Source organism: Amblyomma mixtum, chromosome 6 (genome assembly GCF_055824585.1).
Source record: "Amblyomma mixtum isolate Tamu chromosome 6, ASM5582458v1, whole genome shotgun sequence".
Classification (NCBI taxonomy): domain Eukaryota; kingdom Metazoa; phylum Arthropoda; class Arachnida; order Ixodida; family Ixodidae; genus Amblyomma; species Amblyomma mixtum.
Window position 1 is genome coordinate 131888250 of NC_143017.1, and position 27250 is coordinate 131915499.

Genomic DNA, 27250 nt, shown 5'->3' on the forward strand with positions numbered 1-27250 from the left:
CCAACTAGCCTGCAAAAACATACTCGCAAGTTATATTTGAAAGTTTGGCGCGGCGTTTCTTTCAAAGAAGGCAGCAAGGATGGAAACGGCGCTATCTTTCGACGTTCGTTACGCCGTAAACTTTGCCAAATTGCTATGCGCGTTTCTTTTCTTCGGGAGTTCTGTACTGGTCTAGTATCTATGGGACCTGTTGTTTGGCAGTGAATTTAGCTGGCGTGTCCTTACCATTGTAAAATTGCACTGCGTCATAAAATTGTGGTGGACACGGGCCCATGTCATCTGACATAATTCCTATGGCTTTACTAAGATGTCCGCTTTCTTTCTCTTTACAGCACGCCGAAAGCCTCAGCTCTGCAGCGAAATAAACCAGCGTGTGTGCGAAAAACTTGACAAAAAATGCGTCGGTTATGACGGCACAGACACATGTGTAGGTGAGCAGAAAAATGCATCTTCCCTCAGAGGCATCTTTTGCCTTCTGCCGTCGAATATTCCTTCGCTACACTGCCATAATTCGTAAAGTAAAGAAGCCTTCATGAGCATTGCTTTACAAGGGCTGTTAGTGCAATATCCGTCAAGTGGGAACTCTAAACTGTAATTTTATACCACTCATCCATAATAAGTCTAAAGCTTTTCCTTGCTCTCTATATGCTTCCTCAGGGTACTCTTATTAGGCTCATTAATTCTATAGTGAGAAATACCTATGCGCATAAAAGCAGTGCTGCACCCGCAGCAAGATTCTAAATGCGCGTGCATGTCTCAAGGGAAAAGGATAGGAGGCTGTACATGGTGCTTAACTGTCCAGCTTCAAGTGACACCGCAAGCCGAAGCCATACCCAGGAATCTTGGACAAGGGCATTCGTTTAACGGGCCCTTCAGCCGTGTCGCCGTCGGTGTAACCGAGCAAACGAGAGTACCGCCGCGAGCTCATAGATGGCGCCAGAGTGGTGCACGCCGTGCGCACCGTCGTCCATCCCAACTGCATGAGCGGAGGTAGGGTGTAGGGGAGGGGTCTGTCTGTCTCACAATTTAAAACGACTTCGAAGAAAGATGGACTTCAAAGGTGGGAGAGAAGAAGACGGGATGTGTGCACTGGAGAGGCAGGATAACAAAGATGCCGCTCTGCCTTTCTGAGGAGCCTTTTCTCCGCTGCGACACCAATATTTTTCCCAAAGACAGAGTTAGCTTTGTTCGGTGATCTTATAGGCCGGTGTAAAGTATCGTATAAAAACAGCACTTGAATTAAAAAGCAATTAAATGAGGACCTGTTTATGGCGTTCCTCTATATGGTTCAATGGATCGGTTTTCAATAAATACTTCACGCGAACTAGCACACAGGCCCTTCAGCAGAATAGTATGATCCACGCATCAGAGTTCCTAATCCTCTCGCTGTACGTTATAGAAGCAGAAAGGTTTCCAACCTCATTGCACAAGCGCACAAGTGCCATTTACTTACATAAGCATCAAACACCCATTAATTGCCGCTATAGGCAACACGTAATAAAACACTGCTTACCTCCGCGTGGTCCATATTATACTGTCCATGACTGTACCTCTTTCTTCGCCCAAACAGAGCACGTGCCAACATGGTGCACAGAAGAAAAGGAGGACGAGTGCAGAGCCTATTTAAAGGTGTGCGACGATTCCACCGGTATCGCCCAGTGCACAGGTAATGTTCTAATTGCCCGCGTTTTCGACCGAACAACTTCCTGTTGTCGTACCGCTTTACCCTGCAACACGGTCTTTCTTTTTAATCTGCTTAGTTTCGCAGTCGCGTATGATGACCGGCTTCTGGCCTCAATACTTTTAAATTCAGTTGGACCTGTACTTCAAAGATTGTTTCTTCTCTGCCAGTACTCATCAATGATTAGGAAGGGAAATTGCCCCCTTGCTTTTCTCCCGTTTATGTGTGGAGAAGAAGTTGCGCGAGAGGGATCGCTAATGCTATGGCACTGTACTCTTAAGGGCAAGTTAAAAGTCATGTGACGGTGAAAGAAAGAACAGTGTCCATATCTACGAAGTGATACGCAAAGAGGACTCGAGGCCGCTGAAGGAAGCCATTGACGCAGCCCCGTCATACCCTTAAGGCGCAGCTTAAGTGTTCCCTGAAAATTTTCTTCACTATGATCCTTTGTCTGCTAAGACCGAAACAAGCATTCTGACTCAATACTACTCACATAACCCGACATTGTGGAAGCACTTTACATGATGCCTGTAGTCCTCGAATACTTTGCTTGACAGAGCAGCGGAAGGTACAGAGCAGCAGAAACACCCGCCGCGGTGGCTCAGTGGTAAGGCGCTCGTCTACCGAGCCGGAGTACCCGGGTTCGAACCCGACCGCGGCGGCCGCGTTTCGATGGAGGCGAAACGCAAGAGGCGCCCGTGTGCTGTGCGATGTCAGTGCACGTTAAAGATCCCCAGGTGGTCGAAATTATTCCGGAGACCTCCACTACGGCCCCTCTTTCTCTCTTTCTTCTTTCACGCCCACCTTCCTCCCTTCCCTTACGGCGCGGTTCAGGGGTCCGCCGAGATATGTGAGACAGTTACTGCGCCATTTCCTTTCCTCAAAAACCAATTTACATTTACATTTACTGTTCTTCTTATGCAGCGAGATACAGCCCTTGATTTCAGCTGATAGTTTCCTCTTAAAACGTAGTATATTTGTAATATTCTGCATTTAAAAATGTAGTTCACTGAACCCCACATTTTTAACGTTAAGGAGTCATGGCTAAAAAATTTTTTATAACAATGAACTTTTAGGCACTCCGCTTACATGAAGAAGGTTACATAGCTAGAGTCACCTATGCAATAGACGGAGCGCCTTGACCAACGCGCCAGGTGACCTTTGTGTGGCCGAACTATGGGCGCAGTCATCTAGAGGCAGAAGCTCCCCCCCCCCTCCCCCCTCCTTGTAGCTTTCTCTTCATTGCCGAGAAAAGCCACCAAGTGGTGCCGGGCGGAGTTTCAAGCATACTGAGCACTTGTGCTCGGTTACCAGAATATTTACAGCTACGAGACTGCGAAATAATTCAGAAGAACCTCTGCAAGGTTACATGATATCGAAAATATGTGCAAAGAGATAGTATATTCTTCAAATAATTCAGTGTGTGCAGGTCAAGCCGACATCCATTCTTGTAATGTAATTCCTTCGTAAATTGATACCACGACACGCAGTAGTGTGAATGCTAAACCTATTTTGCTTGCATTGCGAAGTGTTTCAAACAGAACGCCAACCGACCACAAATTCTAACTACTCTATGTGTAATGTTTGTCTATCAAGGCTTTTACAGCTTCTTCTAGATGTTTCTAACAGGTTGCGTTTAAGAGAACGTCAATCAAAAAATATTTGAAGTTTGGCTTTCTCACGTTCATTGCAGACGCTTAAGTCTAGCGGTCGAGAACTGCATACCAGTAGACGCGGAAAGGTGCCACAAACAGCTCAAAGAATCCCAGAATAATCTCAGCTAGGCCAAGATATACGTAGTGAAAGCAGTTTCGTCGACGGACATTTCGGCAGCGACACGCCGTCGTCGTCGTTCAGCAGCTTGGCGGCGTCTCTTCGCGAGAGGTTTTGCTCGTTCTTCGAGCGTCTCGGCGGCCCGCGTAGCCTTTCTCGCCTCGCTTTCACACTGTCAGCCGGACTTGTACCATGCGATGACCTCTGGATCGGAAGACAATTTTACGCAGCCTGTGCTGCTGCCGTGACGAGCACGGCCACTCTCCTTCGCCCATGGTGCGCGTCTGAGGTGTCTGGCAGACTCTCCGCATGCGCAGTGCGGCGCAGCGTCTATGGTGTCATAATTGCTATGTCAATGGTTGCCAATATAACGACACATGTGCAGTAGTAGCCTTTGGCCGGCACCGTGAAATGCACTTCTGCTATCCTAGTGTAGCCTTCGCTACAAAAAAGGCCGCCAAGCGGAGTGCATAGTTAGCATTTATATTTCTACTTCAAGCCGCAGCGGTGGCTCAGCGGCCATAGTACTCGGCTGCTGACCCGAAAGACGCGGGTTCGATCTCGGCCGGGGCGATCGCGCGATGGAGGCGAAATGCTAGATGCCCTTGTACTGTGCGACGTCAGTGCACATTAAAGAACCCCAAGTGATTGAAATTACCGGAGGCCTTCCCTGCGGCATCCCTCATAGCCTGAACCATCGCTTTGGGACGGAAAACCCCATAAACCAATCCAAGCCTTTGTACATCACAAGCTTGCAGACAGTTGCAACTTGAGCAAAAATATCATACCTCTTACAGAATTAGAGAAGGTCGTCGCAGCAAAAGGCTTATAATTCGTTTTCTACATTTCTTTTTAGATCCAGCCTCAACAGGGGCCGCCGAATGCTATCCAGACGAAAAGGACAACTGCAAGAAAGAACAAAAAGAATGCCAGAAGAAAAATGGACAGGTGCATTGCATAGGTGAGCACATCTCTGTACATTATAGCTTTATATACAGCTCTGTAACGTCATAGATTGAAGAATTGTGGCTTTCTGGGCAAGTTGGTGCATGGTAAGTAGAAACCAGTGGAAAGAACGCGTTCACAAGGAGCAGAAGTACACAGGACAACGCTTGTCTTGTTGCATTGTCCTGTGTACTTCTGCTCCTTGTGAACGCGTCCTTTCCGCTGGTTTTCTACTTAACGTCATAGATTTGTCATATCCTCCTCTCTATGCTTAAGAACTGCTTGGTTGATCTTGGTAAGTGCTTGGTCAAGGGTAAGCTTTAGGCTTAGCTAACTGGGGCAGCTGAAAGAGGATCGCAGAGGTCAACTACGTTTCAAACTTCAGCTGGCTAGTCCAGAAAGCAATTGCGCTGTACACGCCCATGTGGAGGTTTTGTTATTGTCTAAAATGTATTAGCAACACCTTAGTCTGTTCATCTAAGAAGCGTGCGACGCATTCGCCGTGACCATTTCACAGAATAAAAATTAACGGAGTGTTCCTTCCACGATGGTTTGAATTTTCAATAGTCGATCAATTAATTCAGCAAGTTTTCCTGGAGGTACTATTATAGATTTGTAACGACAGCCGATGTAAGCTCCACATCTGTTCAACTTTATGTGCAAAGGTCTCTCTTTTGATGAAAGAGAGCGTTTGTCGGTAACGTATTTTCATGGCGCGAGGTAACTTTTTGTCCCTCTTTTAAAAACTCGCCCATATTGCATCTTTCAGTCTATGTGAATGACACGCGAATATCTAGTATTGTCCAGCGTCTGAGAATTGCATCACGTGGTCAAATTGGAGGTCCGGCGCTCTAATTCAATAATAAAAAAAATTCGGAAGCAATGAGAAGAATTTCCTTAAGTTGTTTTCTTTGCTTTTTTGCAGGGCGTTCGAGGTCTCATACCTGCAGCAAAAGAAGCCTAGACGTGTGCAAAAAATTAGGCAAAAATTGTGTTGGTTATGACGGCACAGATGTGTGCGTAGGTAGGTGGAAACTTGTTTATTAGTTAAGAGGTCTACTCTTAATGATCCCGCCGCGGTGGCTCACTGGTTATGGCGCTCGGCTGCTTACCCGAAAGACGCGGGTTCGATCTCGACAGCGGCGGTCGAATTTCGGTGGAGGCGAAATTCTGGAGGCCAGTGTGCTGTGCGATGTCAGTGCACGTTAATTAACCCCAGGTGGTCGCAATTTCCGGAGCCCTTCACTACGGCTTCCCTCATAGCCTGAGTTGCTTCGGGACGTTAAACCCACATAAACCAAACCAAACCTACTTTTAATGACTCTATGTCACCTTCTCCCTCCAAGTTTCCGTCGCTATGATCAGAAGCGATTCAGAAGACCGCACTGCAAAGATCCTAGAGCCTTAAATGTCCACAGTTACAAAGAGATTCCTGAAGCCTGACAGAATAGCATGCATGACACTACATGACGTTGGAAAAATACGTGCATTCTAGGACGGTTAAATGCGCTACATCACGCACAAGGTGACGAACGTAGGCAGGAGACACCCGGATACATTGGGCACATCCCTTGTTACACTTTTAACCAGATAGCATTAAGGAGACCGTGTCGCAGAGAAGCAGGCGTCGTCGTCGTAGCTGACTGCGAGCGAAAGGTGCTCCAAAATTCTCCACAGAACCAACCTAAGTGGCAGGTGGGCAACCTATGTCACGTGACAGGGCCACCTATGTCACGTGACCTTGTGGCCCAATCTCCCCAACGGATTGTGAGCGAACTGCCACCCAAGCAGGTGGAAGTGAAATTGGTGATTGGTACCCGCCATCGCAGGGCAGTGGCGCGTCGCTAAATCGCTGCACCACTGAGCCAGAAGTGGTATGAGGACTCCCAGGGATCTATGAATGTAATAGAGGACGACTATTTCCACATGTGTGCGCATGAACCCGTTGACGCTATCGCGCGATGCTCTTCATGCGCAGCTTATTGTACCCTTCAATTGTTTTCTTAATTTAGATTGCCGTCGGCTAAATAACGCTAGGAGGCATCGACACAATGCTTATACTTCTTAAATGATTTTACGGATGCCTAGGTCATACATATTGCCTTGCTCTGCCCACATGTCAGCCAAGGCGAATGAGATGCATTACATAAAGAATATTCAGAAATATCCTGTTGAAAACTATTTGATATTTCTGTAATCTGGAAATATCATATATACCCGCAGCTGTTAAAACGACGCGGTTAACGGGCTAGTTAAACTGCTAAAGGGTGCCTTTTTTCCAGAGCATTTTCATGCACCTGCGCCTACACAGAAAAGAAGACATTTATTTTATTTTATTTTATTTTATTTTAGACTACACATTCAAGTTGTAAAGCGGGAAGCAGCCCACTTTGTCAACTTTTGCATTATCGCGCCGGCATGAAGCTGGAATAAAATGGCGGAGGAGTACCGACATGGGGAATTCAAGAACTGAGTGGGATGCTATTCTTAATGCACGGATTGGCAATATTTGATAAGCGGCGGGAGCATTTCGATGCAGGCGAAACGCAAAACGTGCACACGTGTTGTGCGACATTAAGGAGCTTGATGTGATGGACGCTAATATCTAGCCATTCCCTATGACTGTTCTTTCTGCCTCTATTTCACTGCCTGTTTCAAGTCTCTCCTTATGGAGTGACTCAGGTGTCCACCTAAAGTCAAGCAGTTACTGCGCCTTCCCATTGTTTACAAATAATTGATATTTCTAAAATTGTCGGCAGCTATAATTCCGGCGTTGACAATTGGGCTTTATAACGTTACGAAAATTACGGCTCAAAATGCGACCGTCTGCTATGTGGGGATTGAGACATCCTCCAGGCAGAAATATTGTCACGTCTGGGTAGCCTCACGAAGGAGACAAAGCTAGCAGCGGCGCGGGATGGAACACTGCCGCTAGGCCGACCGCCATTAGAATCCTCTCACTCTGTGATTGCACTGCAAGATGTTGTGCACAGCGCTCTCCTCTTGAAGCAAATGAGGATGAAAAGAGCTGAAAATTCTACACCCAAGCTTTCATTCGGACTTTCCATACATGAAATGAGTGCTCTATATGCACCTGATACCATTACTTTTGTACAGCCTTTGTTCCTCACGTACGGAAAGTTAGTGGTAGATAGAACTGACAGTTCCTCGTGTTTTATAAGTGTGAAAGCGCTAATCCGAGCGTTCACAACCTAGCAAAATTTTCTCTTGCGTCTATGGTCAGAGTATGTGCCTAGCGTGAGCGCTCCGTCCCGGACCACTGGCTCTGATCGTTGTCTTCTACGCAGTAATAATGCAGAGGTTTTCACCAGCGTAAAATCGTGCTTTGTGTCTTCTCTAAAAAAAGAAACTGAAAATTCAGTCAGTCATCACATGTGTGCCTCAGGTCATTCACGCATGTAAAATCAGTAAAAACAGCCTTTACCAAAAAAAAAGCCCGTGTAACCGCACTGAATTGAATGTTGTAAACATTCTCTGTCATTTTTATCCACTCCTCATGTGGCCGTTCACATGTGTGCACGCTAGGTTCCCCCAACTCGCCAGCCGTTTAGAGAATAAACCAACCGTGCACAAGTCAAGATTTGTATTTCTACCAGGAAGATTGCAAAAATTGTGCATATTTCAAACCCTTTGCCAATCGTTAGTCTATTTCAAAATGTCATACGCTGAAGGAAAGTATTCAGTTAGACAAAAGTGTTTAAATACACATATTTTCGATGCACTGATGTCATTACTGAAATAATTCGCTCTGTCACATATTTGGCGAACTCTCAACAAGTGCTCCAACGCATGCTATTTGTTAAACGCTCACAGAGAGCACGCCGACGTGGTGCACCCGAGAGAAGCAGGACGAGTGCCGAGAGTTCCTCAAAGTGTGCGACGATTCCAGCGGTACCCCCCAGTGTGTTGGTAAGGTGCCATATGTACACGTATGTAGATCACGCGTTCATTCTCTGCTTTCGGTTATTTCCGAGTTTTACAGCGACAGCTTTTAACTGCCCGTTGTAGTAGTATATCGTAATTGTCGTCGTAACGGGCGCGTGTGTTGCCATGGTGACCAATCCCAGGGAAGTTACCGGGGAAGGAGGAGGTTATGACGAGTGTGGAGGAATTTATAGCCGATGGGTGGTTGCCACCTGAACCATACGCAGGGTGATTACCGCGGAAGGGCGAACGTATCGCGAGAGCGGAGGAATCGCCATCGAGAGGATGGTTAGTGTGCATGGATGACGGTATTGCGAGAGCGGAGGAAACCCTAACCGGAAGTATGTTGGAATGGAAGAAGGAAGGCATGGCTAGAGTGTAAGGCGCAAGCGCAAGATGGCTGCAACGAGAACCACCCGGAAGATAGTCATCCTGCAAGGAGGAGGACGGTTAAAGTTGAGAGAGGAGGGCATAGTGGAAATAGAAGGATGCGTAAGCGGAAGATACCGCGGATGTAGGAGGGGGAGTATGGCGATAGCGTAGAAATGTAGCATTGCCCATCTGCGGCAGCTGCTGTGAAAGGCACAGCCCGAGGAGAGGGTCACCGGTAGCGTCGCACGGTTACAGCGGCGGACGGGAAAGGACAGCTGGACGAAAAATGAGTACGTGCGGAAAACTAAAAACAGCATCCTAGAACTATCATTAAATATAATTAACTTAACAGCAGTTGCTGTATCTGGCGTTACGCAGTTGTAATCATCCTGCTATTTTTTTCTACACATATCGATTGATCTGTTTGCTTCTCTCCGCGTCAAATTCGACTTAACATCAGTGCAATTTCATTTATAAAGTTTCCCACTGCCATGTTAATGTTAGCTTTGAACGGGGCACCGATGTTGCCAGGTTGCGTCGACGTATTTAGCACTGGAAAAGTTTGACAATAAATTGTTGAAGCCTTTGCTGTAACAGAAATCGTAATAAAAAAAAGAGCCCTCGAATATACTAATCGCATATTGAGACGCTTCCCGACTAGCCACTTGTTTAGACACCGTGCTTGTACGCGTAGATGCGTTGAATTGCTGCTATCTTCTTGCAGCGCAGTACAGAGGGTAAACATTTAAAGGCACTTTTGCTTCCTTTATGGTAGCGAAACAAAGAACGAATACATCCAGTGCAATACTTACTAGCCCGTCAAATCGCTGTTGTGGCAGAGTGGTATATTTATGTGATCAAAGGAAAAGCAGCGTGAATTCAGTTAGTTTTCTGCTCATCCTTTCCAGACGAAGTGCCAAACGCTAAACGCGAAGGAAAAGAGCACGACTGAACAGAATGAAATGCGGAATGATGAAAGCGAAGCCCGAAGGTGAGACACCAACAACTAGCCTATGCTTAACAGCCGGTGTATAATTTTGCCTCCCTTTTTAAAAAAAATCATTCAATTAATTGTAGCCATTAAACGAACATTTGCTAAGCTCTTACCTTTATATGTGCATGATAAGAATAACGCCATTGTGTTTCCAAATTCTATACATGTATAGTTTGGAAATTGCACAACATTGAAAATCAAAGCGTATTTTATCAGAAAATATAGATTTAAAAGCGTAAACCTTAGTGTAAAAATCAATTATGAAACTAGAATGAACCACTAAGGCTTTGACCTCTTCCTTCCTGCGCAGTATTCTTCCGTGGCTAGTAACTAACAAAAAATTGATGCTTGAAGGTTTCAGTCGTCTGACATGTAGATTTTCTAAACTCGGCGTCATCATGTTTCAGCTCGTTTCTAGTAAAAACAAATAGGAGGTTAGCTGTTTTCCCTCACATGACCTGCAGCTTTATGCGTGCTCTAGGTTAACTTTTTATAGGTCTTACCCTTTCCCCACACGTAATAGGGGATTAATTACTGACTGACATCCACCGAAGCGCAGCCATACGGCTACAAAGGAAAGCTGAAACTTTGAAGTTAAAGAAATTCGTCCCCGGACCAGGACGATTTTTTCTTTAACTGCGATTATGATGAATGTAGATTATGATGAGTTGCCACAATTCACAATTTTTTGCAGCGGCTGAAAAAAAAACACTCGCCGTGGAAAACAGAAAGAGTAACACCGGATTTTCGGCGCATTTAGCAGTCCCGGGAATGCCCCGTTTGGTCCCTGAGGACTGAGGACAACCACACAAGAAATTTTGCTTTCCAACAAAAATCGAGCTATGCTGGCTAAGTCCTGGGTGTGAATTATGTACCGGAAATTAGGGAGAAACAATGAGTCCTGCTGACTCTTTATGCCTTGTAAAGAACAGCTGCTTCGATAGTTCTACAGCGAAGTTCCTCTGCTATCATATCGACGATATTTGTTTTTGTTCATTTTTACAGACAAATCTTTTGCTGAAAGCGTGCACGGGACATGAAGGAGTCAGGCAGGAAAAAGAAAATAATGCGTTCGATAGGTATTTGGGGGTAGTCTACCTGAAGGGAAGAGAAAATTGACTCTAAGTGAAAATGTACACTAATTTCCGAAAACTCCTGTGGAAGCTGAGCCGGGTAGCCCGGAAACTGAATTCAATAAAGACTTATTTTTCTTTGTTTGGTTCTGTGGAATTATTTTACCTAACACTCCTACTGAGCGGCCATGGCGATGTTCACGCACTCGTCATCCACATTGTCAAGCTCTCGCAGAATGGAGCCACTGGGGATCACGAACGGAGAGCAACATAAGAACTTCATTTTCGCCTTTTGCAGCGGGTTATGACAACCTGAAAGTTTCAATAAAGAGAACCACAATTTCTTTGGGTGAGACACGCAGAAGTTTGAAGAAAAGCTGTCTTCGTTTAAGACTTTTCGGTGTGCACCAAGAGGGGGAAGCGTGTCAGATAAATGCTAATTACGATTGTAGTAGAGAAAGATGATAATAAAGCGTTATATATTTAGCTCCAATATTTCGATTATTGACTCGATTCTACATTAGAGTGCCTAAGCTTAAAGCCATCAGTCAACAAACGTTCGCATGAGACATAAGTAACAGCTGATTTAGGCTTTTGAGGCTGTCTAGCCTTAATGCATTAGTTATTCTATTATTTTTGCTGGTCCCGTAGTTGCATTCACAAAGAAGTGAAGAAAAAAAATTGTACATGAACGGGCCATAAAAGAGTATTTTTCAAGTGTGGCGGTCGCTATTGAACAGACAGTAAAGCATGAAATACTTTTAGCTCCCGTTCTCGGTGGACAATGACGAACATAGTCCCAAAACAGCAGCAAGAAGCACGCGTAAGTAATTCAAACTTTTCAGAACTTTCGCCTCAGTGGTATGCTGCAGAAAAAAGATGCATATGCTGCCTCACCATCCACAGTAGGAGTGAAAATGTGATGCGTTGAAGGAATAGCGTAGCGGTTCCAACGGCGGCTAACAGATGGAGGTATCCGCACTAGGGTTTAGGTCCGGTTTCTTCGGCAGCTGATAATGCCCTCGCCTTCACCCACTTATGATCTTCGAGCACAGTAGCGCATGATCTCCTTGGTCCCCATCGCGACTAGAGCAGCTTTCAGCTTCAGCCACTTTTCCTAAGTAGACAGTGCACTTGGCTGCCTTCCTTCGTCGCTTTTGGTGTGTTATTTGGCGCACCGTTCTCCGCTTCTTTCTTTTGTGGTGGGTAGCGCGCTCAGCGTGACTTTCTACTTTCGCTGCTTGACGTGCCAACGCCCTCGCCCGCACTTTAGCTTCCTTAGAAAACACTCGTGGCGTACAGAGAACGAGTGAGCAATGAAAACTCCAATTTTCAACAGAATACGGAGGCTACCAGTTCGAGCCCGCCGCGCGAGAGAGTAGGGGCCGAAACAAAGTTGTTAAGCCCGGCTTTACGTTCGTCCTTAGCTTAGGCTTCAGTTTCGACGCGGTTTCCTGGCGATTTCAGCCTAGTTTGCCGAGGACAAGAAGTAAATGCACTGCAGCATGCTTAAAAAAATTTGTTGTTTACCTTTCTGTCAAGGGTAGGTTGCGCATATTAGAACGGCCTATAACAGGTGTTTCAGGGAAGACGAGATAATTCTCATAGTTTTTTTTAGGTGAAAATATGGATATTTCAACAGACTATTACCGGTGTTGGCGCACACCAGAAAACCAATGAATCGCTTTAAGTAGTAAGTTGTTAACAACTTTTCAACTATTATAGTTAGCCGCCTAGTTTCAATTCGACGTCTGCAGCCGGCCGTTAGTAATAGCCATATCAGTTTTAGAATTTTTAGAAAGCGATCACCCTTGGAGCTGTGCCTCGACAAAATTTGACTTTCTTGAATGGTTACGCCTGCATGTTTCACGAACGCGCATGTATTTTGGCATGGCGTAGCCACAGTTCATTGGCCCGCAGCGCCGAAGGTAACCGCGTTCTTACATTCTAAAAGCTGATACGGCTCTTACAACCGACCAGCTACAAATCTCTAATTCCAACCAGCTGCCTAACTGTGAGAGTAAAAAAGTTAATTTTCAGAAATGAGTTAATCAGCTTACTACTTGGGACGATTTACCGGTTTTCTGGTGTCCGCCAGCCCTGGTAATATTATGCCGCAAAAACCTATATTATTAGCTGAAAAAGAGCCCATTTGCGAAGATTACTTAAAGCCTCACCAGAAACACCTGGTATATGGTAAGGCCTCCGGCTGCTGAAGGTGTCCCTGTCTTCGCCCGCTGCTGTCCTTCGAGCTATACACAGAAAACAACCCCTCTTGCTGCTGTCGCAGCCTCAGCCGCCTCCATCGCCCAAAGCTTTTCTTAACTAGCCAGTTTGCACAATATTTTTCATCGCTTTTATCGCTTTATATGCCGCCCCATTCAGCCGCTTCTGCTTTTAGTGATGGACGGCGTGCTTAGCGTCCGTACATGCTTCCGCTTTTTCGAAGATCGTTTCGAGGATAGGTTTCATAAAATCTTTTTGAAGGGTATTTCCATCTATTCACGCTCGTGCTACAGGTGCTACATTTTAATTACGACTGTTAAACACCGAAGTCTGGTTTCCTTAGTACTGTGTAGTTTCTAATGTTTTGTTTGATGTGTTGGTTTGGTTTATGGGGTTTAACGTCCCAAAGCGACTAAGGCTATGAGAGACGCCGTAGTGGAGGGCTCCGGAAATTTCGACCACCTGGGGTTCTTTAACGTGCACTGACATCGCACATCACACGGGTCTCTAGAATTTCTCCTCCAAAGAAATTCAACCGCCGCGGCCGGGATCGAACCCGCGTCTTTCGGGTCAGCAGCCGAGCACCATAACCACTGAGCCACCGCGGCGGCCTGTTTGATGTGTGTGCAGCCTGGATGCGTCAGCTTATTTTGAAAAGCAGTCGAGCTTGCTGAAAATTTTGACCAGACTAAAAAAACATTCAGCTAGCTGTAATCTTACATAAAATGTTGCTTTTTCCGTCTGGCCTGCTCTACTTATTCTTTGACTGAAACAAGATGAAATATATCACGATGTTGTGTTACGACGTCTTATGTTCACGTCTAATTTATCACAGCATACAGGTGTCTGAATTTTTGGCATACTTAGTGAGGTTTGGGTGACTGTTTCTTCATATCTGTAGTCGCTAGAACATTCTCTAGATGTAAGCAGAACATGCAACGAAAAAAGTTGTCTGTCGTTTCCCCTCTATTAGCTGCTTCTTTCTTCCGGGGCGAAGGTGGGCGGACGTCCAGCAAGCAAAGGACTTCTCCCGTAGATCATTGCTGTTACTATTATACACGATCGGCCTAGAATAAGGTACGCATTTGCTGCCAATCATTGTTTGCTTACTCCTTGTCTCGTGAAGGAGACAGGGAAAGGGAAGGTTTGCAGCTGGTTACGTCACTAAGGAATCGGGGGCCCGCATGGAGTTACGCGAGAGGCTACTATAAGATGCGAACGGTGAGAAACACTGATCGTGAAGACGTAGATTATGGTTCAGAATAGAAGAGAATTATGTTGAAAGGGGAGCGCTTTAATTATTCAATGTAATCAGGAAGAGTGGTATAAAATAAATGATACTTTATCATAAGCTTTACACGACTGCCTCGGTGCAATGCGAAATGAGGAGATGTAAGACACCAAAGGACGTGCTTAAGACAAACCACTCTATGAAACTAATTCGCGGAGAGCCGCATGTAAATGATCACAGACTTATAGAATGGTTGCCAACTGTAACGTGAAATTCAGTTACAGCTCAGAGGGCACGCACTGCTCAATTTTCGAACCTACGGCATTTTTTCCCAGATTTTAGGGGCTATGTGCCACTTTTACCAAAAGTAACCAGGCTGCAGTTATAGCGTGAAACACAGGCAGGTGGTAGTATAATGACGCTGCGCTTACAAGCGTTTCTGGCGTTTTAGGATAGCATTTGTGAGGTGTACTCTGACATCGCTTCCTACCTTTCGATAGTAAGTCTCTTTATTACATGACAAACTCAAAGAGCAGCCCAGTTACTTTTGTAAAAGACTGCATAATTTGGCTGCAACTACAGCTGAGCCTTCCTGAGCTTATCCATTCCGTTTGCGATGTCGTGACCACCAAAAAGGATGTGTGGCAGCAGGGTACAGTATCTCCGTGGCCTCTAACGGCAAGTGCACTCTTCACTGGTTTAGCCCCACTAAGGTAGTTTTGTTTTGTTTTTTTCAAACGCGACACGCAATCACAGCGAACAATGCACCGGCGACCAACTAGAATGTCCTAAAGGAATGAAGAAGCCGATGTGACAGGCGGAGACCTAAGTGCAGCGCCTTCCCTTAACGTACTGTCCCACTTGCAGGCGCGGGCACCAACTAATGAACAGGTCCTTTATTCCAGCAGACCGGAGACAAAGAACTGTTCAAAACGAACAGGCTTATGCTCCAAAATGCCTACCCCTGGCCATCGCATATAGCTTTCTACAACACCTTCGCTTCCTACTCTTTCTCACCACTGCGTGCCATCCTTTCAATCCTTGTCTCTGCTGAGGATAGACACCATGTTCTCAGGAAACGAAAGAATGACAGGTATAGCTGCAAAACCTTTTTAACTAATTTCACCCTGTCGTTGGGTAAGTGTCGCATCGCTCCCTCTCTTAAGGCCTCGACGCGCAAAGCCCCAATTTAGGAGCCCGGAAAGGAGCGGAGCCAGTGGCTTCCTTCGCGGCAGACATGGCCCGATAATCACTCAGTGAACGCCTCAAACTCAGTGAACGCCTCAAATCTACCACTTCTACCGGGCGCGACGGCATACCACGCTCTTTAGTGCGTAACTTCGAAGGGTCTCCTTTGCAAACCCTACTTCATACTTTCAATCAAGTGTGACATTCTGACGTCATGCGTGGAGAGTGGAGGCATTCTATTGTGGTCCCAGTACCCAAGTCAGGTCAGCATCCAGTATCTCTCTCGGCCCTTCGTGCAGTTTCTCTCACGCCTGCCGTCTGCAAGCTTTACGAAAACATTCTCGCCCCACGCTTGTCGTGGTGGCTGGAATCCCGCGATTGTTACCCAGATTCCCAAACCGATTTCCGTCCAAACATTGGAACGGAGGATGGTCTTGCTACTTTGGCTGCTGACGTGCTTCACCACTCTCCGCAGAGTCACCTTGTTCGAACCATGATCGCTACAGAGATAACAAAGGCATAGAAGTACATTCTGCACTCTGTCAATCTTGCCTCTATTCAAACTCTTGCTCTCCCTCACCGCTTTCTCCTCTTTATTCACGCCTTTTTAACAAATCGAACCTTCAGTGTACGTGTCCATCGAAAGACCTTTGGTAACTTTACTTCCAATAGAGGAGTCCCCAGGGCTCCGTTCTCGCCCCCACATTATTCAGTGTGGCTTTTATTCCTCTTGTCCGAGCCCTAGACACACTCCATAGATACATAATCTTGTGGTGCTATCACCCAGACGCTTTTATCCATCAGTCGGTCCTGCAGCACGCACTGAATGCCCTAACATCTCGACTCCCACCTCTGGGTCTAACCCTCTCGCCTACTAAATCGTTTCATTCGCATTGAAAACAAAGCCGGCTTACGGAAAGCTCCCCCTTTAAATTTTACAGTCGATAGTTCTCCGATTCCTCAGGTAGAAAGTGTTCGTATTCTTGGCCTTCTCCTTCACACCTCTGGGACTGGCACCCCATGGCTGACAGCCACCCGTGAACCGGCTCACACTATTATAGGTCTGATTCGTCGCATAGCGATGCGATCTGGTGGCGCGCGTACTCATACCGCCCGCCAGCTTGTGCGCTCCATCCTTCAGCCAAGGATAATATATCCGGCACAATTTCAACACCTCACCCGCAGACAGTGAGACTCCCTTGAAGCCATCAATCTTGAGGCTATGCGCGCCGTAACATAATTGCCCCGTTTAGCACCCATGTGTGATAAAGATGAAGTGTGGCAAGTGCGCTGCACGCACTCGCGCGCACGGGAGTGGAGAAGACGACGAAGTAGGAGAATACAGATCGGCTCGACCGTATGCTACGTGTACTGTTTCATTCTAATTATCATTACTTACGATACAACATATTTTGGCGACGAGGATGCTGTTTTGATTCAGGACCTTGACGTGGACTGCTCACCATCCGTCATGAGCTTTTCTGGGCTTCAGCCACCACCGCCCTTCCTGCCGACTCCTGGTCGTCCTGCCCTTCCATGGGAGCAATGGGAGCTGGCGTTCCGGAATTATATGCTGGCCTCTGGTGCCTCTACTCTGGGCGCGGACAGGCGGAAGGCCATCCTACTGAATTGCATCGGACTGGAAGGTCAGCGCATTTTTTATACATTGGCGCCGCCGTCGTCCACTCCAGCGCCTACAGCTGCTGCATCGCACTTTGTTCTACGCACCGACCACAGTGCACTTGTCACTTTGCTGTCGACGAAAGGAACGGGTCATCGGCCGTTGCGAATTTCACGTTGGTCGGCTCGCCTGTTGTGCTACAACTACACTGTAGAGTACCGCAAAGGCAATGACAACTCTGTTGCGGACGCTCTGTCTCGCCTTCCCTTACCGACCTCATCATGCAGTGAGCCCAGTGAGTTCGACTCCAGTGACGACGATTTCGTCTGCCTGCTATCGCCAGCCGTGACTCTACAAGAGCTGCAAGAGGCAACCATCAGCGACGCGGCAGTTGCTCAAGCCATTCAGTTTACATCTGCGACATGGCCGGACAAGAAATCCCTACCGGAGAACCTTAGGCCATACTATCTCCTGCGATCGGAGCTGTCTGTCGTGCAGGGCGTCTTGTACCGAGGTGACAGGCTCGTCGTTCCCGAAAGTTTGCGACGACGCCTCATGGACATCGCGCACGAGTCACACCCCGGAATAAGCCGCACGAAAAGTCGACTGCGAGAGCTCTACTGGTGGCCGCGAATGGACGAGCACGTCGAAGAAATGGTACGGACATGCGTTGTCTGCCAGTCCTGTGACAAATCGGCTCGTCCGGTGGCAGCTCCTCTGCAACCTGTCGCCTTCCCAGAAAAACCTTGGGATAAGGTTGCCATTGATATCGTGGGGCTTTTCGACCAAGCTCCCAGTGGCTGCCGCTTCGCGATTACGCTAATGGATTATTATAGCAAGTGGCCAGAGGTTTTCTTCGCTGATGCCATCACAACTCAAACCGTCCAAGAATTCCTGCTTGGCCTCTTTGCTCGTGAGGGTTACCCTCAAGAGATTGTTTCTGACCACGGACCTCAATTCTCATCGATAGCCATGCAAACTTTCCTCCGCGAACGGGGGATACGCCATTGCTACTCTTCAATGTACCATTCCCAAGCTAATGGACTCGTGGAACGATTCAATCGAGTGCTTAAGTCCTATATTCAGCTGGCTCTGTGCGAGCGACGCGACCTACGTACAGCTATTGTGGACTATCTCGGTGTCTACCGCTGTACGCCCCATGCCACGACAGGAATTGCACCAGCCATCCTACTTCATGGCCGGTTGCCCCGCACAAGACTGAACGTCGTAGGACTGCCGGATCAGTGCTTCTCAACGGATCCGACAAAAGCGCTTAAGCTTTTGCGGCAGAGGCTTCAGGAGAAGCAAGCGCAGTACAAGCTTTATGCGGACCAGCGGAGTGGCGCCAAGTGTCGTGATTTTCAGATTGGTCAGTACGTGCGTGCTCGCAAACCAACTGTGCGAGGCAAACTGTCAGCTCGATTTTCGGAGCCTCGGAAGGTTGTGGAGCAGCGTGGACCTGCATCTTATCTGCTGGATGATGGGCGAGTGTGGCACTCGTCCAAGTTTTCTGCGGTTCGCCCAGAAGTAGTAGTTCAGCAGCAACTGTCCTCCCCAGTTCCAGCGGCCCTTTTCGCTGATATTTCGCCGCCTATCGACGGCAACAGAATGCTGCCGCCCAGTTCACAGTTCGGAACCGTGGTCCAGGGTTCTTCTTCGGACGCGCCTTCAATCCATCTGTTGCCAGCCGCTCAAGTTAGCTGCTCGGGCCCTTCATCGCACCTGGTTTCGCCCGCTCCGGAATCGGCAGCCGCTCCTCAACCCTCGTGTAGTACATCCACAGCGGCAACTGCGGCTTCACTTCCTGCGCCGCCTCGCCGAAGTACTCGCAAAAAGAAGCGGCCCGCATGGTTTAAAGACTATCACATCCGCTAGACATTATTTTTTTTTTAAGTGCGGCGGAAATGTGATAAAGATGAAGTGTGGCAAGTGCGCTGCACGCACTCGCGCGCACGGGAGTGGAGAAGACGACGAAGTAGGAGAATACAGATCGGCTCGACCGTATGCTACGTGTACTGTTTCATTCTAATTATCATTACTTACGATACAACACCATGCCCGTGCTTCAGGAGTTCGCCCAACTTAATACTCTCAGTGACCTCATCGACCAGTGGCTGGCAAAGAGAGCTCGCAAACAATCTCTACAACTTCATCATTTAAAGATGCTCCCTCTGTGGTCGTACTGTCAGCTCACAGACCATCACCCCACTGTTTCGTCGTCGGTATCAGCCGCGTATCTGCCTGAATGGTGCATATTGCATCACATGCATCACATACTGCATCACATGCTGCAAAGCGGGGAGTTGCTGCTGTATATAGTCCCTCCCATCCGCATTCCAACCCTCGCGCGACATACACCAGGGATACATGCACCTCCCTTGCATTGGAACTTCAAGCCACTTACAATGCCATTGCTTCCCTCGCTCGTTCCCACATTCAATGCAGATCAACTTTACACCGACTCCCTCACCGCCCTTAAACAGGTTAAGGCTGTTCGACGCACATTCCAGATTACACAGTCAATTCACCTACTCTGCGCAAAGTACCCATGTCCTGTGCGCATACAGTGGATTGGCGGCCATTCTCCGATCTACATAACATTCAAGCAGATGCTATGACTCACATTGATATATCAGACGACCCGCCATCTTCCCCTCTTCCCCCAGATCAGTTCCCGTCCCATGTCTCCGATTCACAAGCTATGCGCCAGCGAACTCGCGCTCTAATTCCTCCCTGCTCGCATTCTCTCCCCTGTAGTCTTACTCGGCAGGAGGAGGTATCAGTGCGCCGGATTCGGGCAGGGGCGGCTCTGACTCCATCTGTCCGTCATCGGTGGCGTGATAAAGACCTGCCAGCAACTGACAGGTGCTATGATTACGGCGCTGCACCGGACATTTGTGATGTGCGGCACCTGTTGTGGACTGTCCAGCGATGGCCCCTATTAGAACACGGCTCCTCAGGGAGGTGGGCCTGAGGTGCAACAGCAAAGGAGACTATGTGCACTGGACTACGAACAATCCGTTCACCAGCATCCTATGCGACTACCTCGCCGAAACTGGTCTCCACCTCTTCTTTTAACTTTGTATATCCTACATTTCACTCCTCCTTTCTCATCTTACGCCTCATGGCAGACTTCTAAAAAAAAATTCAGTTAAGGCTGGTTTGATTGGTTTGGTTTATGAGGTTTAACGTCCCAAGGCTACTCAGGCTATGAGGGACGCCGTAGTGGAGGGCTCCGGAAATTTCGACCACCTGGGGTTCTTTAACGTGCACTGACATCGCACAGTACTCGGGCCTCTACAATTTCTACTCCAAAGAAATTCAACTGCCGCGGCCGGGATCGAACCCGCGTCTTTCGGGTCAGCAGCCGAGCACCATAACCACTGCTGAGCCACCAAAAACTAGGCCCTTTCCACCACTTTCACGGCAGCGTGCTGAAAGAAGGAAGTTGAAAGAAATACGAAAAGAAAGATCGAAAGAAAAAACATGCATCACAGCAACTATGTACGCGGAAGCTACGACGTCGGCTGCTTCAGCAACAGATACCCCCGCCATTTCTAATGTCCCTTTCTATCGGCCATTTCAAGATAAAATTACATTTAGCTCCTCTCTCACGTTCTAAGCGGGAGTCCTGCTACACCTGTCGACGGGTTTTGATAATCCTAAAGCTGAAAAGCGCCTCCTAAACCTGATATTCAGTGCGGGTTTGAAGCGAAAACACAGAAGATATTCCCGCATCCTCAACGCCTGCTTCAATCAGATGCACGGACACTGCAGACAGCAGAGGAACCCATCGCTAACTACACAGAAGATAAGTGGACGAACGCAGTTCGAAGCACGCCCCCTACCTGGACAGGACCGATAAAAAGATTAGGTCCAAAATCATCTGTGATCGCTAGATTATTTCAAACTACTCATGCGAAACTATACCCCGGGCGCCGGGGATCCCATGGACGAGCCCATCGACGGAGCAGGCGGTCAGGGCTTACAAACGCACTATCGACGAATGCTACACGCAGCAGAAATTGGACTTAGCTGATTTACCACCACCACACCCATCCTTATCGATCCGTGAAGGTCGCATTCTTCGCCGAATACATTTTAATCTCCTACGTACACCAGCCAACCTTTATCTGTACCGGTACACTTCCACACCTAAGTGCCCAAACTGTCCTCACACATATGCAGACATAGAACAGTGCCTTACACAGTGCCGCGCAGCCTTCCAATCCCCTGCCTATCCTTTTCCCCACCCCCACCGTGGCTCATCTGGCTCGCCTCCCTGGATCTAAAACTGCAACGTACCCTCGTCGCCTTGGCCCAGAACGTATTGAACGCCTAACAGAAAGGCTGTACTAATAAAAGTGTCGCACCACCACCACCACGACCATGTGAACATTCGGCAACGAGATGTACCATGCATTATTCCCACTTCTTCTATGTTACGTATGCCAATGATCTAACTGTGCCCTTAGTGCGCCGCATTTTGATGTGAAATTTTTCTTATGGTACTCCACAACCGTCAAAGTGCTGACTATAATTATCTCTGCGCTATATCTGCTGTAATATTGCTGTTTTTTTTTCACGTGAAGCTTTTATCTTGCATAGGCAGTCCTCATAGAGGCTGGAAGATTTTTTAATAGTCTGATAGTTCGAGAATCTGCTGTGTTTCTAAATAATCACCATGATCACATTCCTGTGTACGTAAAAATGCCATCGTAGTTATATGTGTTCAGCTTCTATAATACAGATTGCTGAACAAGGTACATTTCTAGGGCAACGTAGACTGAAATAACTGAAAATGCTCTAACACCGATCTCCCTGCTATTTCAATAACTTGAGACTCCAAACCAGTACACTCACTATACAAAATACTCCACGCATCATGGCCGCTCTGATCGTATAAAAAGAAACACATAATACAAAGAAAATGAGCTGTCAAGCTTTGTTCGTGTCCTGAGTTCTTTGAGTATCTCGCATGCAATCAGACATCCAAAAAGAAATATCGTGATTCAGTACTTCCGCTGAATGGTGGACCTGAGGCCATAGATAAAAATGACAACGACGAGGTTCCTACTTATAATGAAAGCGCGTCATCAAGCATTATTGCGAATATGGCTGAGCGAGCATTACAGAAATAGAAAGTGCGTCGTCAAGCCTGGTATTTAACTACGGGCACTGTACTCATGCCGAGAGAGGCATAGAAACGCCATTGTACAGCGAGGGTGCTGTAGGGCTCTGAGAAAATTCCCTCAACGACGGGCTCCCTTGATTGCTTTGTCAGATCATTGTTTCGTAGATTGAGTCATCATAGACAGATCCCCAGCGCTGAATGTGCAGCCGAGTGCACAGGAATGCGATTGCCTTCCATTTTAGTGTCATGAAACAATCATCCACACTGGGCTGTGACGCTTGCACAGTTATCCTAGCACAAGGGTTCGTATATTTGCACACGACAAGCATATCTAAGCGATCATTCCTACCACTGCCAGCTTCCAGCGGAAACATTGTTAGTCTAGCCTATTGCAAATGACCTCGTCTTACATGTTTCGCCTCCGGGGAAGATAGATATCGGGGGCTGGGACGAGCATAGAAAGCATTTGCGGGTGCATGTTATGCAGGACGGACAGTGATAGAGAGTTCCCAGTATTGTTGTGAAGGCAGTTCCGCGTCGCAGTCGTTCCGCGTCGCAGTCGTCTGCGTTACGTCAGTATGAGCAAGCTATGCCCGCTCAGCTGCACGGAAACCTCGTCAAACCTTTTCTTTTTCTTTTCATGCCATAAATAAAAGAACACTAATCTGAACACTTTTAGCAAGGAAATGAGTGAAGAGAATAGCTTATTTTATTTTTGTTCTGTACTTTGTGCCCGAAAAAATTCAGGGGGCACTTTGTTCACCTAAAGTGCTGTGAGGCGAAAGCCTTAAGCGCGGCGTTACTGCTTGTGTAACTGATGTGTGAATAAGATTATAATTAAGTACGCAATTGTTTGTGAATCTTAAACGCTGGAGACAATGGAGGGCGTTTGGGAGGCATCCGTCTGATTCGACGCCTTTCTGTAAACACTCGCCAGCGTCCTAGACAAGGAGACTTGCATATGCGTTGGCAGGAAGTAGCACGCTCGGCTGCGGAACCATTAGCACGCTGCACCATTAGCACGTTCGGCTGCGGAACGGAAGGATGGTGGTTCGAATCCCATCGTGCACAAAGATTTTTTTCTGGTCTGACTAGAAGAAGCGTGACACCTCAGCTGACAACCTTCTGCCCACAATCTTCTGTCGACAACCATGAGGCATTAAGGCTTTTGCCTTAAAAACTAAAACAGGTTTTTCTGATGGTGTGGGTGAGCCTGACTTCTGACAGCCTTAATCTACAAGCCTGTCATCGCATCCTCGTCCCTCACTGTAGGATCAAGGTGGGCGTACTGATTTACGATGGCGCTATATCAACGCTGCAACAAGTGTCTGTGAGAAAAGCACAGCTGTCGTCACCTTGCGCGCTGCTGAAAAAGATAAGGCAGAAATCATAATCCTCATCACCTTTAGTGCCTGATGCTTCATGTCTGATACGGTAGTCCTCTTCGTAGAAGAGGTTTGCGGCGATAGTGGTGCACTCGACATCGACGATTGAAAAAGCACAAAACGTTTCAAGACTGGAACAGTATGTGCGTTTGTCGATAGAGTACAGAGGCGCTCCAATACTCCACAACATCAAGATTCTGCTTCTATTCGTGAATAAGAGACGCAGTCCAGGGTGGCCAAAATGATCGTTACTGTGCAACAGAAACTGGAGGAGACACTTAACTCCGTCTTAAGGGTATGACGCTAAAGCTTATAGGGTTAATTCGCGTATATGCAGAAGGGTCATTCTCTACTTCAGGTTCTTAGATCACGGGGAGTCTTCATGCCCCTCTTAGCGCAGTGGTGCACCGGTTTTTCGATGCGCCACTGGCTTATGATTGCAGGCGCTCTCAGCGGTGTACTTGGTGCGGCCCGGGTTGCTCTTCCCGAGCGACCAGTCATTCACTGCTACCTACCACGGTGGGCAGTTTGCTCGCTATCCGGTGGCCAGGTTGTGGCGACGCTGCAAGGTCACGTGACCAATGTGGCCCACCTGCTTCTTAGGTTGTTGTCTCGGCACCACCTACCAGAGTCATGCTCATGGCTTTTTGCTCACAACGCCGAAGCCAACAACGCCGGCACCGAATATTCTGGGCAACGGGGCCTTTAACGCGAGCGCGTTAATCCTAAACTCTCCCTCGACACGTATAAGTACAGACCGAGACTGTCAGTATGAAGCCAGCTTCATTTCTCGGTCAGTAATGAGCAACGCGGGTCTTGGGAAGACTCACGCGAACACTTGCTCTCAACGACAGTTTTTTCCTGATACGGCAATGGTACACACATGTGGCAAACTAAGAACAGTAAATTCATAGGGGCACCTAATAACCGTATGTGTTGGCAAGGCGATAGCAACAGAAACTGAACTGTTGATGCCTTCATATCGAGTTTTAAGTAACAGATGTTAAGAGCCTATTCCTGCCTTCGTAGTAGTAATATCGTTGTTTGCAGTAGTCGTCGGCGTTGCCGGTGGGTGCGTTGCCTTGAGAACCACTTAGAGGGTTGTTACGGTGCGAGGAGGAAGGTATCACGAGAGCGGAGAAATGCGTAACCGGTGGGAGATTGCCACAGGAACCATCTGGAGGGTGGCTACCGTGGAAGGAAGAGGGAAGGAAGGAGAGCAGAAGAATCCCCAACCGAATGATGGTTACCTTGAAAGGAAAAGAGTATGGAGACAGCTTAGGAAGGCACAACCGGTCGGCGGTTGCCGCGGAAACCACCCGGAGATTAGTTACCTTGCAAGGACGAGGATGGTTACCATGGAAGTAGATTTTATGGAAGCAGCATAGGAAGGCCTAGCCAGACGAACCGAAGCCACATGATTATTATCGTTGAAGAAAGCGGTATGGCAAGAGCGGGAAAAGGCGCACCTGTTATGCATGCTTACCGCGGGAACCAGCCGCAGGGCAGTTACCCTAGAAGGAGAAGGATGGTTGCAGTGGAAGGAGGCTATGCCGAGAGGAGGAGCTTATGGCGAGAGTGTAGGAAGACGTACCACGGTAACCATCCGGAACGTGTTTACCTTGGAAGCAGGAGGAAGAGTATGGCGAGAGTGGAGGAATGTAGCACCAATCATCTGCGACAGCAGCTGCAAAATGGGCCGCCCGAGTAAAGCATCATAAGCAGTACCGGGCTTCTACAATGGCGGACTAGAGAGGAGACCTAGACGAAAGCGTACCAAGTGTCATAAACTAAAAATACTGCCCTAGAACTATACAGAAGTGAGCTAGATCTCATCGTTAATTAAAAGACTAGCGCAATAAAACTAAGACAAAGACATAGAAGGAGACAGGACTTTTTAGACTTGTTAGACATAAAAGGAGACAGGTCTTTTAATTAACGATGTGACAACAACTAGCCCAGCTTTCCGCCTTCATTGCTAGATCTCATATTTTCTGCCACATATCGCAAAGTACAAAAACCTCAGCAGCTGCCGCTGAAACTCGCGTCCACCCGTGCTAACCATCTAGTCAATTGTTAGACTGTTATAATATTTCCGTGTAAATTTTCCTTTACACAGAAAACCCTTTCACGACTATCTGCACACATTCAGACGTTTCTTCAATTCTTCGAGTAATCTAGCTAGTGGTTAGACGTTTCTTTGAAAGATTCTAGAGGTGATGACACGGACACAATGAAGAGATACTGCGAGCACGTATCATGGCTTCATCTTTTTGACTTATCTGTACGCCACTTGCTCTTTCCCACCTGTGTATACTCATTGTCATCGTTTGGGCTGTTCGCTAGGCGCCACATCTCAAGCTGCAGGCCAAAATAAACCTGTTCGGTGAAGTCCTGCCTTAGACGTGTTGGAGGTGCGCCTTGGTCTCTCCGTTAACTTTTTCCCTGCTTCTTCCTGGAGCTGCGTTCCGGTCGCCGCTTGTGTCATCCCACTGTCATATTGCAAGACGAGAACGCCGATGGCCCCGGTTCCTCCCACTCGGTATAACTTTCCCCCGCCACTTGGATCGTGAGCAGCCGTCAATGCAACCCTCAGATATTTTTTGCCTCCGCGGCGACGAAATCGACGACTGGCTTGACCATTACGATCGCGTGAGTTTTTTCAACTGATAAGACGACTTCCTCAAACTCCTGAATGTGCCCTTCTATCTGACTGACGTCGCACGTGCACACGTCCTTAAAGAGGATCTGAAAGGGGCCGTATGCGGTATGCCTTTGATGTTAAAGCACGCCGCTTTACGAATATTGACCAGCAATTTTTTTGTAATGCACTTTGTAGAAGCTAAGTTATCTGTAGTCAAATCTGAATTCCAGTGTATTTGCTCGTTTCCCTCTTCTCTCGTCACTTTTTGCTCGCTGACAGGTCGGCGCTCTTCCGCCGGCCCCACCGCCGGGAATGGAGCTTCCTGACCCGCCGAAGTTACCCCACATATTCACCTCGGGCATGGTAGCTGACTGACGCCTGAAAGAATCTAATCAATAGCCACCTCTCTACTTGTATACGGAGGTGCGAGTGACGGAAGAAAGTGCGAGCATGAAAAAGTCGCCGGGAAGGGCTCGAAACTTTCGCACGTTATTGGGGGTGCTCTGCTTCGTGTAGAAGTGTATTATTTGGCTCACGTTTTCATTACAACACAACGTAGTGCTCCGAGGCTGATGCAAGATGCAAATTTTGGCCATTCGGCAGAAGCAGTTAACCAGTGAGAGAAAGCAGATTGGTACGTGTAGAAGAGTGCAATCTCAAAACCACTCTTGCATACGTTTCCTCCTATAAACAGTTGTTACCTGATTTTACTGTATCGTGCATGACAGCGACTTTTCCAAAAAAAAAAACTATTTGTGAACCGCTTGTTCTGCGGAATACCGTGCGATTTAATGCCGACGCGGCTTGGTACATAAAATTCATCAAAGCGTGGTTTTGGAATGTGTGTCGGCAAGTGTAGCTTTAAGCAAAGCGCAGCCAGTTCAATGTTTCTAAGGGCAGCATTTCTTGCTGCTCTAATGAGATAACCATAGCCGGCTGCACAGAAACGCAGCGTTTCCCCAGTTAAATGTTGCACAAAATTATAAAGTGAATATTGCTCCATCAGGAGTCAGTTTGGTGAAAACTGCAAAGCAACTT

The 27250-nt window shown here is 47.4% G+C and overlaps 1 protein-coding gene across 4 annotated transcripts in view; it reads left to right on the top strand.

Moving 5' to 3' along the window:
* The window catches only part of LOC149340420 (uncharacterized), a 66844-nt gene extending 55916 nt beyond the window's left edge, over positions 1 to 10928 (top strand). For all 4 annotated transcript variants that reach the window (XM_089549189.1, XM_089549190.1, XM_089549191.1 and 1 more), the window contains 7 exons: positions 333 to 431; positions 1571 to 1666; positions 4311 to 4415; positions 5325 to 5423; positions 8234 to 8329; positions 9625 to 9707; positions 10716 to 10928. In XM_089549189.1, the coding sequence (XP_089405315.1) occupies positions 333 to 431; positions 1571 to 1666; positions 4311 to 4415; positions 5325 to 5423; positions 8234 to 8329; positions 9625 to 9668 (539 nt within the window). In that variant the 3' untranslated portion in view covers positions 9669 to 9707; positions 10716 to 10928. The remainder of the gene's footprint in view (positions 1 to 332; positions 432 to 1570; positions 1667 to 4310; positions 4416 to 5324; positions 5424 to 8233; positions 8330 to 9624; positions 9708 to 10715) is intronic.
* Positions 10929 to 27250: the final 16322 nt, after the last annotated feature.